At 33.2% G+C, this 15,325-nt stretch overlaps 1 protein-coding gene across 1 annotated transcript; it reads left to right on the top strand.

The window, feature by feature from the left end:
- The first annotated feature begins 4,273 nt into the window (after positions 1-4,273).
- Positions 4,274-15,089, top strand: ArfGAP1 (ADP-ribosylation factor GTPase-activating protein 1). The gene is made up of 8 exons (XM_088238709.1): positions 4,274-4,641; positions 6,219-6,386; positions 8,015-8,128; positions 8,224-8,399; positions 8,487-8,607; positions 8,694-8,816; positions 12,474-12,625; positions 13,166-15,089. The coding sequence occupies exons 1-8, from the start codon at positions 4,582-4,584 to the stop codon at positions 13,314-13,316; spliced, it is 1,065 nt and encodes a 354-aa protein (XP_088094835.1). The 5' UTR covers positions 4,274-4,581; the 3' UTR covers positions 13,317-15,089.
- Positions 15,090-15,325: the final 236 nt, after the last annotated feature.

Below are 15,325 nucleotides of genomic sequence, written 5' to 3'. Positions count from 1 at the left end.
GATTTCAACTTCCTTTTGAAGCTAATGAGAACTCAAGATCAACACTTATATCGGACATAACTCCCGTGTTTTAAAGATCGCTACTGTCGGGGCACTATGGGTGGGGCATAACGGGGTGGTACCCTGTTCCGCCCCTAAAATATTTGTAGTTATCTTTTTTCTAACTAATATTATAAATGCGAAAGTGAGTTTCTTTGTTTTGCAAGGGTGCGAAAATATAAAAGAAAAACCACCTAGCACTCCTGGTCTGCGGATGCTATATATTAAGCTGTTGATGCAGTCATAAATTAAGAAATAAGATACCTGGCGGTGTCTTATCGGTACGTAGTTTCCTACGTTTGGGCTCCTCTATAGCTTGGCGCATCATTACTCTGAGTTATGGTATGACATCGAACGGCATACGCATTAGAAAAATAATGTCTGTCTTCAACGCGCTTATGAGCGTGACAAGGACTACTATTGCTTGGTTAGAATATATAAAAAAATAAATATACGGAAGATGCTCCTACCTTCGTCTGAATTTCGCTGCGATTCTTAACAGTAAAAATATATATTTATTGTATTGGTTCAATTCAATGTATCTCTATGGATTAAGAACACTGGCTTAGAAACATATTTTTTCATTTAATCTACTCATGTATAGGTCAATTATCTGGTGCTGGCGCGTTCGCAAAACTTACACAAATATATTTTTAATGTATAAAATATTTATTTGAAAAACGTTAATGTTATATTTTAGTAAAATGTTCTGTGTTTTTTAAAATTCGTTTTGGATGAAAGCGGAAAAAAACAATCAGTAAAAAAAATGACATAAATTTATTTAAAAACAAAAATAAAAATATCTGCCGAAAACGGCGGGAAAAAACCAGCCTTTTTATTAAAATTTGAACAATATTGACATGATATTATTGTAATTAAAAAATTTACTCGTGTAAAAATAAATTACATTTTCTTAACCCATTATATATTTTTTTCATAAACACAACATCCAACACGGATTTAAAAAAGTAGCACATTCGGTTAAAATTTAGTCTAACCATTTTAAAGTCAACAATCTGCAGAATTAAATGCGTTTGTGTAAGTTTTGCGATCGCGCTAACACTAATTAATCGACCAGTAAATAAATGTGATGAAAGTAAGCTGAAGTCTATCCAAACACGATCTCTCAGGCGAATATATGCTAAAACAATATATTAAAGGTGAACGTGTTAATTTATTTACTATGGATACCTAAGTCAATTACAACAGTTACACGAAGAAACATACGAGTACATAAAACAAACCAAACAAAAATAACATAAAACTATGTAGCAAAGACAAAGGGCAACAAAATAAAGGCATAAAATATATTCATAAACACGATGAACATTTAAAATTTCGAGCTAATGCCAATCCATCTTCATCCACTGTTTCAATGGCAATGGGATCTATGAAACGCCGGAAGATATATTCCAAAGAAAGTTGTGTGACGAATTGACTAAACTGTACATTCTGGACATTGGGGCATAAAAACAAAAGTTGTCATTAAAAGATTTAAGAAATAGCAGATTTTAATTATGTCGAGATTCTTGCATTATAATATATAAGGCTGAGATAAGCGTTATCGACTAAATCAAGATCCTTGCAATATTATGGAGTGCTGTGTTGGTTTAGACATGTATGGCAATGGATGGCAAAAAAACAACTTAACGGATTTACCATGCGAATGCATGTTAACTAACGAAGAAAATAAGGAAGACCGAGAAAGACATAACTTAACTTGAAAAAGACGGACCATCTGTCATTCAAGTCAAAATTTAGGAAAAAAATATTTTTCGTTTTTCACTTACACTTTCGATTAGTATTATGTGCGTGTGACAAGCATAGACGAAAAACTTAATAAAAAATCGACGTTGATTTCGAAAAATCACTTATCTGTCAATCAACCAATAAAAGGCCGGCATTTGGGTCACGTGGCTAATAATTTGTCATTGCGGATTGTGACGTAAAAATACCAAATCAGCTTAGTTTCATTACGTAAAAGAATTGTTTTACGCAAAAGCAAAAAATTAGCCACAGACTACCTACCTCAGTAAAAAAGTTATGCTAGCTGAAATTCATCTAAGTATGTCCATGACAAATCGACAGATGCCCATCTTTGTTATTATACCTACACATTTATAGTTGGAAGTTTTATAATTCAATGGAAGAAGTTGAAGAATAGATTTAGTTAGTGAATTAACGCAATATAAATTATTATATTACCAAACGTCTTGCAGCTACAAAGCGCATGGAGTGATAAAATTATAGCAACGAAAAACATATTTTTTTAAATTCGACAAAATTAAATGATTCAATAATTTCACTTTGTGACATGTGCAGTGAGATGTACTATGTCATTTTATGACATGTTCATTGAGATGTATTATGTCACTTCATGACACGTGCAGTGAGATGTATTATGTAACTTTATCAATGTTTTTCGGTATGTTTCTAAAACTCAAACATGTCTTGGATGCTTTTTTCTTGCGTTTAAGCTTGGAAAACATTCGATGAACTGTCAGAAAGGGTGGCAATTATATAAAAAAAAGATTTTTCTAAATGATGGGTTACTGTGTATTATTTTTACAGCACGGTCAATGGTACTTCCTTTACCATGACTTTGATGGTGACTTTTAGACATCTCTGAAAACACAGCCCAACTACAATGACCTTAAAATGGTTTCATTTTTGGATTAATTCTGAAATCTTTCTTTTTTTTTTTTTTTAAAAACAAACATCATGCAAGTTTGGATTTATTTACAAAAAAAACAAAAACTGTTTTATGACTTACTAGCTTTTCGGCTAGCGGGATTTCTCATGGTAAAAAGTATCCGATATATAAATCAAAATTTTGTTGCAGCAAAGGGAAAACATTTTGGGAAGGACATATGGAAATCTAGGTATTTTCTGGGCTTATGTACTGTCATTGGCTGGTTGGAGTGGCCACTTTACAAACTGTGTAACATTAAGCGTTCTGCCTATGTTTAAACATCTTTATTTCCTCAACTCTTCCATCTGTTAACTTTTGTGAAGTATAAGAGCCTCTGGGGTTATCAACAGCCTTTTCATTCTGTAAATAAAACATAATTCAATCAATTCAATTCAATAATAGTATAATGTTTGTGATATTTAATAATTAATCAGTTTAAACTATTGTAAGCATTCTCTCCATATTTTTATGTATATGGTAATGCGTTGATCATCACTTTATGACTTTCGGATTCTGAAATACCATTCTTGACATAGCAAGATTCCTGCAAGTTTTGTCAAAGCTTGTCTCTTCAAATTTGTCATAACAATATTCCAACAACTTTTGATAAAAAATTGTCCCGTCAAATTTTCCTTTTCAACCTTCCATCAATCTTAAATCAAGTTTGTACCAAGTTTCACTGCTATCTGGGGGGTATAGCATCTCCGAATTTATTCAACTTGTATGTCGATCTACCACTTCAACAGCTTAATAATTTGCATGTAGGATGTTCAATAGGTTCAACAAGAGTGAACGACATATCAGACGCTGATGACATAGTATTACTAGCTCTGTCCTTGGCATGGCTACGACAATTAACTTCAGTATGTATGTAAGCAGTTTGCTAAAGATCATGGATTAAAGTACAACGCAAAAAGTGCAAAATGGTTGTCTTTAAGACAAAAAAACTTAAATTAACATGTGCCATCACTTTTTATAAACGGTACCAAAGTAAAAATAGTAAAGTCGTTCAAACGTTTAGGCCATATACTGGATGAAATCTGTGCGGTCATATTATAATGGTAACAACTAACGACTTCGTTCTGTTTAAAATTTAGAACTTTAAGATACAGAATATGAATGCACAAGGTCATAGGACTGCGTGGGTGAGGGGTGGAGTGAAAATGGGCCGGGGAGATTTCATGCGTATATGTGCATGTACTTCTTTCTTGGGAGGTAACAATACGAGTAGGTTGGTATTATGGATGAAGATTTGATTTGATATCCTTTCCCTACCATTGTTTTTTCAAGGTTACAACTCACGACCATCTAGCACAGAGCCACGGGCATTACAGAAGTGACAGAGAAGTAGAATAGACGAATAATAGTAGCAGAAATGTTTGTACAAGAAAAGTTCTTATTTTTGAAACTTGTTTGTTACTGGTACCTGGTCTCCCCTATAAAAATAGTCGAAAAGGGTGAGTATATTGTGTCAACCTGCAATACTGTCTGTTTTTGGCAAGTAGCAACCTGTTTTTGTCTATGCTCTGCTGATGTGTCTGCCAGTGTCTGCTACTTAAATCTGTGTATCTGTGGTGCGTACGGGACGTGCGGGTGTGTATGCTTGCTGATTCTGTGTACGGGGCTCATTTAGTTTTTATAATAATGAATTATTTTTATCAATTTTCATTTCCCCGTCGGTTATGTCTTTGACAATGTTAAAATATTGTGAGTGTAGTAAATCTATCCGAAGTTCTTTACGTACCGTAATATTACAGGTTAACTTATTTAAGTAGATAATTTTTTTATTCTCCTGTCCATCTTATATTTGTTCTGATCGACCGTGTTGAACTTGTGGCAATTGTAGTGCAATGGCGTCACCAAATACGCGTCGTAAGTTACAAGAGTTGCGACTAGTTCAAGATAATAATGTGAGTATCGAAGTTTTTTTTACGAATAAAATAATTTTTATAATACTGTGTTCATTACTATTTTAGTGATTTGGATTACGCTCCATATCCAATTCTGATTTTTCAATATGGTGATTCAAATTCTCCCAGACCCAAGCTGTTTTAGTATTCAGTATATCAAATAATATTGTAGGTATAGCGGCGAATGATTCGGCATATCGCCCATCAAAAAGCTCATGGAATTACGCTATTAATTTTAACAGGTTTTTCGAACGTTACATATTAAGTATCAAATAATACGTTTAAAAAAATAGTACAATGAAAATTTAAAAAAAAATCAAGTACTATGATTATACTATCTATACCAGCGATCGGAAATTGGCGACCCACGGGCCAGATTCGGCCTGCAAAGTGCTCTCTTCTGGCCCTGCAGGTTCCTGTTCAGTTCTTCCTGGACCACAGTTTAGAAGTACATGAAGCCCGGCCTTCAATCAAAGATTTCACTTTATTTCTTTGTGAATTAGAATTTCCAGTGTAATTGGCATGTTTTGTATTAAAACATTGTTTCAAATCGTATTCTTTCACCACAGAAATTCTTTAATTGCATATTAGGCACATTGGTTCTAAATCTGGTGCGTTTGCCTCGCATTCGATGAGTGACACAGAATTGATTACGACCCACCGCCAAAACTAACTGCCGACCACTGATCTATACTATATACTGTTTTTCATTTACAAAAACATATGATATATACTGCTTTTTAACTATAGTTTTTAGTATGCATATATTCTCAGAGTAATAATTCACTAGAGAAGCCCTTTAGCTCTATTGTATAGAACAAAAGCGTTCCAAATTTTTTACTTGTAACGGACACTTTCGGTGTGCTTGCAATTCTTTACCCGAGTACCTACGGTCCGTTGTGTAATATTAGCTAACTTCGTGGTTAATAATCACAGAAGGGTTTTTCTATGTATGGGTGACTATTAGCCAGTGGTGTGTTAATACTCTAAGCATATATTACCATTTAAGCTATAATTCTTTGTAACAACACATTTAATCTATAGTTTTTAGTGGATCAGTTCCATGTTTTATGGCAAAAATTTTAATTTTGAGTATGCACATCGAAATAAGCGCACCCAATTTGAACCGGGTTGTGGTCCCGTGGCTAGTGTCGCAGACTGAGGTTTGAACCCCACTCTACCCCAACTTGATTTCCATTTTCTACCAGTGAATTATTTAATAAAATAAATAAAACAACTTTGTTTTTAACCACTAATTTTTATTTTTCACCAACCGGTTTCAAAGCAAACAAGCTTCTTCGTCAAGGTTAACGTAAAAAATTAGTGGTTAAAAACAAAGTTGTTTTATTTATTTTATTATAATGAATAACCACAAAGTTAGTGCTTCAAATATAAACTTTATGTGAGTTATTTACTTTGAAGGCCCAAAAATTGGAACATTTTGGTAAATCGTTCGAATGCAAATGTTGCTTTTAACAACAATAAAAATGTATGAAACGTAATAATCTAGAGTTGTATATCCAGAAATAACTTCAGAAAATATAAATAGTAAGTGAAGTTTCCTTTTTTGATTTCAGCAATGTTTTGAGTGTGGATCATTAAATCCTCAATGGGTTTCTGTGACCTACGGAATCTGGATATGTTTAGAATGTTCCGGAAAGCACAGAAGCCTGGGAGTGCATTTATCCTTTGTTCGATCAGCAACAATGGATAAATGGAAGCCATCAGAATTGGAGAAAATGAAGGTTTGTAGTACTGTTATTAATATTATTTTCATAATTATCACTTTTAGTTACTTATTGTTTTGTATTTTAAAGTAGACATTTTTTAACCATTTTAAGTGCAGTATTTGGCGCATTCGGCTACCTTACTTGAGGTCCAGGGTTCGTTTCCTGGGAAGGTTGTCATGAAAATTTTGTTTTTAAAGTTGGGTTTTACACTGAAGACCTTCCCGAACAGACGATCGAGATATGCTGCATTTGATTTAACAATTCAGTGCCCTATGCATCATCGAGTGCGGATAAGGGTTTGATGATGTTAGTTTTTTAACCATCTCTACCAAGCCATAGCATGTGGTATTAATATTATGGACTGTTGTATTAATTTCTTTATTTGCTATGGCGTATAATTAAATAGATACACGAGACATGTGCAAATTCAATAGCATTTCAATTGGTGGGTATTGCACTTTTGTCATGATTAGACATGAAGCTACGCAGATTAATGCTATCTTTTTTAATGATAAATGCTTTTATTACACTACAAGTGTAGAGAACAGACACACCGGTTTTATACAAGTTTCTTCATCAAGGTGTATTTTACTGATAATTTACAAAATTATATCTTGATAAGGAAGCTTGTTGTAGCTTTGAAACCGTGGTAAAAAAAAAGTTGTTAAATATTGGTTCCATTTTCACTCGTAAAAAAAAAATTGAGAAGAGAATAAGAAAGTCTTGGCATTTACAGGGCTTATGACCTGTCATTAGCTGGTTTAAGTGACCCTGACTGCAAACATTTAGACACTCAAAATAAAGTTGAAAAATTTTGAAGTACATTTTTCACAATTTCAATGAAGTGCTGGCTCACTGTTGATTCAATGATTTTTTGACGAATTTGAAGTCACAGGGTGATAAATGAAGACTATCGTCCACAATGATCGTCCGCATGAATGAGTTCGTTCTTTTAGCCACCGTGATTTCAAATTGTCAGATCTTTCTATGCATATGTAGCACGTGTGGCCAGTGTCGTAGCTATGGCAACTAGTTGCGTAGAAAAATGAATTAAGGAAATATCTTCTTACTAGCCCGTTTCTCTACTATTAATTTTATTTTTCATAAAAACATTTTATGTGGCCAATAAGTGAGTTTCGTGTGTATTTATTATATGTCTGTGCTGTGTTTATTTGTAGTTTATGTAATAAATGGTCAGATGTTTAAATTAATAGGTTATGGTTGCTTAAACCATGGCAATTTACATTGAAAAATATTTTTAAATGAGGTATTCAATAAATTAAGGTGGATTGTTTGACAGTGAACAAACCAAGCTATATCACTCTAAAAGACTGTCTATATACATCACACTATGTAATCTTCCTGAAATTGTGAAAAATCATATTAATTTACAATGCCCATTTTCAATGGTGGCTTCTGTGGTGATATGGCTAAGACGCTTGCCTCACAAATAGATGGTTCTAGGTTTGATTCCTGGTGAAACCACACAAAAGTTAAACATAAGTGTTCTTAATCCAGGACACTTTGTAATATATAATTTGCCACTGTAGAATTTAAAATTATTTTATCAATATTTGTTTCTAATTGGGTTTCTTGGTCTGTTTTGGTGTAAAAAACAAATTCAAAAAATTACTTTATTGTAGGTTGGTGGCAATGATCGAGCTAAAAGCTTTTTACAAAGTCATCAAGATTGGAATAGTGAGTCCAATATTAACCAAAAGTATAATACTAAAGCAGCAGCTATGTACAGACACAAGGTAAATAATTATTGTGAATTAAACAACAATGTACTTATGTTTTTTATTTTTTAGAATTTTGAAATGAGGAATGTAACATTTGTTGTGGCTTTTAGATTACAACACTAGTGGAAGGAAAATCTTGGAGCGAATCGCTATACAAGGATTATGAAAAAGAATTTACAAAAAACAAATCAGAATCTTCGGAAATTTCTTATCCGAGTTATTCTAATACTAACACCGGTGAGAATAATTACCAAGAATCTTCCGGGATGAATCGGAATAGTTCGTTGTATGTTATTTCTTCCATCTATTTTCCATAATATTTTTTTAGTTTTTGTGAATTACAAATTATCAGTTTATACTTATTTTTTTTCAGTGGTTCTAATAACTCCGACCGTTACTTTGGATTTGGTAATACTAACTATAACCAGAGCACTAGCAGCAATGGACATTACTCAAAGGAACTTTTGGATAACACTATGACTTCTCTTGCCAGTGTAAGTACTGAAATATATTTGTATTTATGAGGGATATAATAAAATTGTTTTCATTTTGTATATTTAAAAAATGAATTATGTTATAGGGGTGGTCAATGCTGGCATCATCGGCATCAATATTTGCACATAAAGCGAGTGACAATGCAATGAAGTACGGTGGAATCGCTTCGCAGAAAGTTTTGGAAATGGCCAATAATGTAAATGAAAAGGTATTAATATTAAAACAGTATTATTTAAAAATGTTTTGAGTATGTCCAAATGTTTGCAGACGGGCTGGATTTAAAGTCAACAGATGGAAAAGCTGAGAAAACGTGGATGATTAAACATGGGCAGAATGGTGAACAGAATGGTCATAAGCCTAGACTCACCCTTCTCAAAAATGTTTTCCCTGTCTATTGCAATACATTTAGATCAATATTATTTATTGTTTCAGCATTTACTTTGTGGAAGAACATTTTTAATTTATTTAAAATAAAACACTTTGTAATTTTTTTTTACCACATACAAGTTTAATATAATAACATGACTAGTTTCAGGTATTCTAAATTACCCATCATCAGGTGTATATATTTACATATTTTGTATATATTTACACCCGATGATGGGTAATTCAGAATACCTGGAACTAGTAGTGTTATTATATCAAACTCGTATGTGGTAAAAAGTTAGTGTTTTATTTTAAATAAATTTATTTAATGTTTCATACCGGGCTGTGTTCCGGTGGTAGAGATCTGGATTTGCATATTAACGCCCCGATTGCAATAGGAAGTTAGCAGCTATCTTAAATTGTCTATAAAGTTAAAAAAATTAGTAAAAATGTGTATATTTGTATGAAAAATTGAAATATCATCGTCGGAAGCCTGTAATTGAACATATCTAAAAATGTATTTAATATAAAATTTTTACACTCTATTTTTATACAATTTAATTTTTATTTTTATATAGGCTGTCAATTTGATTATATATTAGGTAAAGCTATTTCAGACCAAGAAGTTCTATTAAATATTACTTAAGAATTCTATGAAAATCTTTATAAGTCAAAAATTCCAAGGCCAACCCCTTACAATTATCAAGGAAGAGCCCCAATTTGTTATGTAGAAACAGAAGACATGCCTAGTATAGTTGTAGATGAAATAGATAGGACACTTAGGCAAATGAAAAACAGAAAAAGTCCAGGGGAAGACAATATTATTCCCGAAACGCTAAAATCAACTAGCCATTACTTAAAGGAACCATTAGACTGGAGCGTTAAGGAGGGGGGTCGTAGAAGAGTGGGTTAGTCTCATTGAAAGGGGAGGTCCTAAAGTTTCGTTCGCCACCTCGTCAGTAACCGCCATGCAGTGAACCAGTAAGCAGCGCGCGTTTGCTGTCGAAGTGTTCTTTTCAAACGGCCGCTCCGTTATCGCCGGTTGGCAATCGATTGTTTCATGAGTGGACAGATTTAAGGAAAGTTTCAATGTGCTACCAAACCCTCGAAAATGCCAGCAGACTGCCAAAACACCCGATAATGTTGATGAAGTGAGGCAGTCATTTTTGCGTTCTCCCGGGCGTTCGGTGTGCAAACATGCAGCTGCTTTGGGGATTTCCGACTGCTTTGTGAAATGAATTCTTCACTCTGACCTTACATTTCATTCCTAGAAATTGGCTGTGGTGCAAGAGCTTTTTTCATACAATTTTATTGCTTGTCAAGAAGCATGTGAAGCATTAATTGAAATAGTGCCTCAGAACGCGCTCGTCTTCTTCAGTGTTGAGGCTCACTTATTAGTTATTGGAGTGAACAACCCACGTGAACTTGATTAGTAGCCACTTCATTGTGAACGTGTGGCTGTATGGTGTGCGATTTTGAGAGTGGGGATAATTGGTCCTCACTTTTTCGAAGAAAACAAACACACTATTATGGTGACTTCAGCTCGCTACAGCCAAATGATTGAGATTTTTTTTCTCCCAAAACTTGAACAACTGGACCTAGGGGATGTGTGGTTTCTGCAGAATGGAGCCACGGCACACACTGCACGAAGTTCAATGGATCTTTTGAGGGAACCCTTCCCCGACTGCCTCATCTTGAGAGGCGACCTTCCATGGCCCGCTCGGTCACCTGACTTGGCTCCTTTCGATTTATTTTTATGGGGTTACCTTAAATTCCTCATGTATACCGACTGTCCACGAACCCTGGCTCAACTCAAAGACAACATACGCCAAGCCATACGATATACCCATCGAAATGCTTGAAAAAGTTGAGCGATATTTTAGAACTCGGCTTGCTCAGTGTAATCACAATGGGGGCTGTCACTTCACTGATACAATCTTTAAAACTGAAAAAAAAGATATCCTTACTCCTTTTTTTTATTAACCTTTCAAATCAGCAAAGTTAGCTGCCGCATCCTGTATAACCCTAATGGGCTCTTTAAAATAATAAATATGTACTCGTATATAAAAAAATTTAAGAAAAAATTCGATATGCTAAAATTGGACTTACGATGAACCTCAGTAAAACAAAAATAATGTCGAAAATCCATACCAATGGCAGAATAGTTCCCCTAGACAAGGTTGACCATTATATATACTTTGGTCACAAAATCACTCCATACCAATGGCAGAATAGTTCCCCTAGACAAGGTTGACCATTATATATACTTTGGTCACAAAATCACTCCATACCAATGGCAGAATAGTTCCCCTAGACAAGGTTGACCATTATATATACTTTGGTCACAAAATCACTCCATACCAATGGCAGAATAGTTCCCCTAGACAAGGTTGACCATTATATATACTTTGGTCACAAAATCACTGTCGGCAAGGATAATTAAACCTGTGAAGTAGAAAGGTGGATAAATCTTGCTTGGGTGGCATTTGGTAAATTAAATTCCACATTTAATAACTCCATTCCTAATGCCTAGTATTTAACCAATATGTCCTACCCATCCCTTCATATGGCCCGAAGGCTATGACTGACCAAGCATAGCATATATCATAAATTGCAAGTTGCAAAGAGGGAACGCGTTTTGCTTGGAATAACATTAAGCGATAGAAAGAGAAACAATTGGATCCGCAGTCAAACCAAAGTATGTGAAGTGGTGGAATGGATTGGTTGGTTGAAGTGGAAATGGGCAGCCGTATCGCACGAATGTCTAATGATAGATGTACAAAGCGTGTTCTCAATCGGAGACCTAGGAATACTAGGCCCCAAGGACGCCCACCAATGAGATGGTTGGATGATATTAATAGTTGGTAGACAATGGATAAGAACGGTGCAGAACCCGGAGGAGTGGAGGAGACAGGTCCCCCTTCTGTCCTGCAGTGGGCCAACATGGCCTGATTATTATGGTGATGATGATATAGACATATTCACTACTAAGCCTACTTCTTGAGTTCAGTGTTAAGCAAAAGCTCCCCATCTGGACCTCCACAATTCTCTGTCAGATGGAAACCTTTGCCGCTTTGGATCTGGAACTCTTCTAATTTCGTCAGACCATCTGGTCTGGGGCCTCCCTACGCATCTGCACCCTGTTCTCGGTCTCCAGTCCATCACTTTTTTTTTTCTATCTGCCGTTCGAGAAACATGACCTGCCCAATTCCACTTCAGCTCTGAATTTTTTAAAATTTCGTCCTCCACGTGCTGCCTCTGGTCACTAGTATGAAGTGCGGGAAACTGAGACATAATTGTGTTACGGTAGCTCATGTGCTCTGCAAGGCTAACGAAAACGGAAGATTCACCAACCTGCTTGGCAAGCCGTGGTGTTTTAACTGCCCAAAACCTCAATAAACAGAAAACTCTCCATTGTTTACTTTCAATTGTGATACGGGCCCAGAGAGTCAAATTCAAAACCCCCTTTTTTAAATGTTTAAATTGAATATGTTTTCAGATTGGTTCCCGAGGCAGTTGGAGTAGCTTAGGGGGCATGAATAATCCAGCCGACAAGGGAATGTCACCCTCTGCAAGTAACAATACAACATATCAATCTGAGCTTTCGTATGGTGCTTTAAAGAATTCCGCTTCCGAACCTGCTGGAAACTGGTAAGTACATTAATTATTTTGGTACGTGTATTTTGTACATACATACATAATCCTGAATTTGAAAAAATTCTACCTCATCTCTGTAGGGATATAAATAAAAAAAAAGTACATTAATTTTTATTTCTATTTTTAAGAATTAATACAGTCACCACTGTTATTACACTCCCTGCTATAGAGTGGCTTTCCCTCCTAGATTATCGTTGAATACAAAATGCTAAATTTTCAAGGTCAAATTTCATGTAATTAATTAGATTTTTCATTTAGCAATAAGAATTTTCCTGATAGAATGATGTATTTTTTCAGGAAAGAAAGTAGCTTGTATTGATTTCAATGGGAAGTTAACATTTATCTTCAATTTTATCTACAAAGTAAAATTAAGTTTTCTGTATGAAAAGCAGAATATGCATGATAAAATCGCTCAATCAGATTTCTCGCGTCTAACTTAACTAATGTTTGTATGGTTACTATATCCCATGGTGATAAGCGCGTGTCTAAAGAGTTAGTAATAATTTTTTCTAAATGTATTATGCGCTTGTTTAGGAATATTCCAACGGAAGAGTCTTGGCCGAAAGCCAGTGGTAAGGTGATTAGGAAGCCGGTGCAGGAAGTTGACCTGAAAAGTGGACTTGATGTAAAGAGCACGACGTTTAAAGCGAAAGATGATGCTGCATGGGATATACTCAATGGCTAAAGGTCAGCATAGTAAAATGGATTCACATATATTATTTATCTTTTCTTTCTATGTTAAAGCTTTTGATTGAAAGCAATGCGTTTTAAAAGTGTTGATCCATCTTTAATACTGGCAATTTCACATCCAAATCTTAACAATTATACAATTGTGTTTATTTCTATATATTTTTTAATGGCTGTCAATATAACCTAATTTAATCTTTCGGTAAAAAATTATCAATTATATAATGAAATAGTTATTTGAGCACTAGAAAAAACCTACTTCTAAAAAAAACAGATATTATGTTTGCGAAAAAATGTTTTAATCTCTGTATAGTTCTGATTTCTAAGTCTTTTCATATATTTTTTATTGTCATGTATCACAATATTATATTAATTGTAAGATTTGTTATCATTATGTATTATAATTTTTAAGTGCAAATTTTATTACAATTATGCAATTAAATGAAATGCATTAAATGAATATTCAATGTGCTAATTTTGTAATTTTCTAAATTAAACAATTTAACTAAATGAATGTATATATTTTGTTACAAGTTATTAATCAAAATTAATATGCCAACTGGTTTCGGAACACGACTTCCTTTTTAAAAAACGTAACAATAAACATGGCATATTAATTTTCAAAAAGTGATCATATAAAATAAATGTAGTTTTTTTTAAAAATGCGTTTATTATTGTAATAAAATTAATTTATTTACCCATGTTAAAAATTATATTCCGTGTACACTTATTTGTGGTGGACGTTTAATTAAATTTGGTAGAATTAAAACCTTCAATTGATGCGATCGATTAATTATATTACATATATGTACCTATATAACACAATTATAATATGTATGTATATTTTTTAATTTAGTTTTTTTTTTCTTTTAAACTTTCAATCATTCAGTTCAATAGTCTTATTCAAATTCTAAAATGGCATTATATAGATTTTATTTAATGTACTCATTAAAATCTTCCAATAAAATTTAAAATTAGAAATAAAGTTTTCTTTGATAATAACACCTTTTCATCTTTATTTGCTTAAATTTGAAATTCAGATCTTGAACTGGACGATGTTTATAATTGCAGTATTTTTTTTGTATACCTATCTATAAGTCAAGTTATTTACCCTAATTTTGCCAATTTAAGTGGCGTTTTGTATTTGTTGTGCGATTTATAAGTGTATATTTGTTTGTTTATTGTATAAGATTCAAAAAATTATCATGTATTAATTTTTTGTATTCATTAATCTCACACTTTTCGTGTATATACATTCCTATTTTAGTATCACATATCACATAAAAATAGTATTTTGTTATTGAATTTATTGATTGTTATACATAGATTCTTATTAAAACAGATCACATCTGAAGTAATATAGAAATATTAGTTATTTATTAATTTCATAGTTAATCTCAAGGCTACTGATGTGCGTACACCTACTATACATTAAATATTAAACATGAGGTGAAAATCTGAGCTTTAACTGAACAGTATTCATGTTTCAAACATTGTATTTAGCTGAAATATTGGTTTTTCAAGTACATATTTTTTGTTTACATATTCTTTTCTTTATCCACAATAGCTAACTGGCAAATAGTATTTTTAATATGAAAGTATTTAAAAATTAAATGGAAAAACTACCAGAATAATAATAATTGGCATCTATATAAGAGTTATGTCACATTATATGTTGCCATGTTAAATGAAAGTTGTATATTTTCGATTGAATATATTTTCTAGACTTGTTAAAACATTATATTATAAAAATAAAAGTACTTTTTTCTAAGTTTCTATTTATTCAATCAAACCATTTTACCCAATCCTTAAATATCTTTCAAAATAAAACCACCACCCCGATAAAATAATAATAAATAACGTAAAATTTAATGCGTGAGTATTTTCATCAGTAAAAAATCAAATACCAAAAAAAATATGTATGAATACACACAAAACCATATAATGGTTATTGCATCAGTAATACTAAGTGAAACTATTTTAAAAACTGCTTTTTACTATGGAACA

This window comes from Micrasema longulum, unplaced genomic scaffold (assembly GCF_059751315.1).
Source record: "Micrasema longulum isolate JH-2025_06_02 unplaced genomic scaffold, ASM5975131v1 h1tg001954l, whole genome shotgun sequence".
NCBI lineage: Eukaryota > Metazoa > Arthropoda > Insecta > Trichoptera > Brachycentridae > Micrasema > Micrasema longulum.
The sequence above is the reverse complement of the archived record's forward strand: the minus strand, read 5'-3'. Positions and strand labels throughout refer to the sequence as shown.

Bases quoted from the DNA above. Each gene is read 5' to 3' on its own strand.
- ArfGAP1 (XM_088238709.1), top strand. From the start codon at position 4,582: ATGGCGTCACCAAATACGCGTCGTAAGTTACAAGAGTTGCGACTAGTT. The intron at 8,400-8,486 runs GTATGTTATTTC...ATTTTTTTTCAG, and splicing joins ATGAATCGGAATAGTTCGTT to TGGTTCTAATAACTCCGACC. The intron at 8,608-8,693 runs GTAAGTACTGAA...ATTATGTTATAG, and splicing joins CTATGACTTCTCTTGCCAGT to GGGTGGTCAATGCTGGCATC.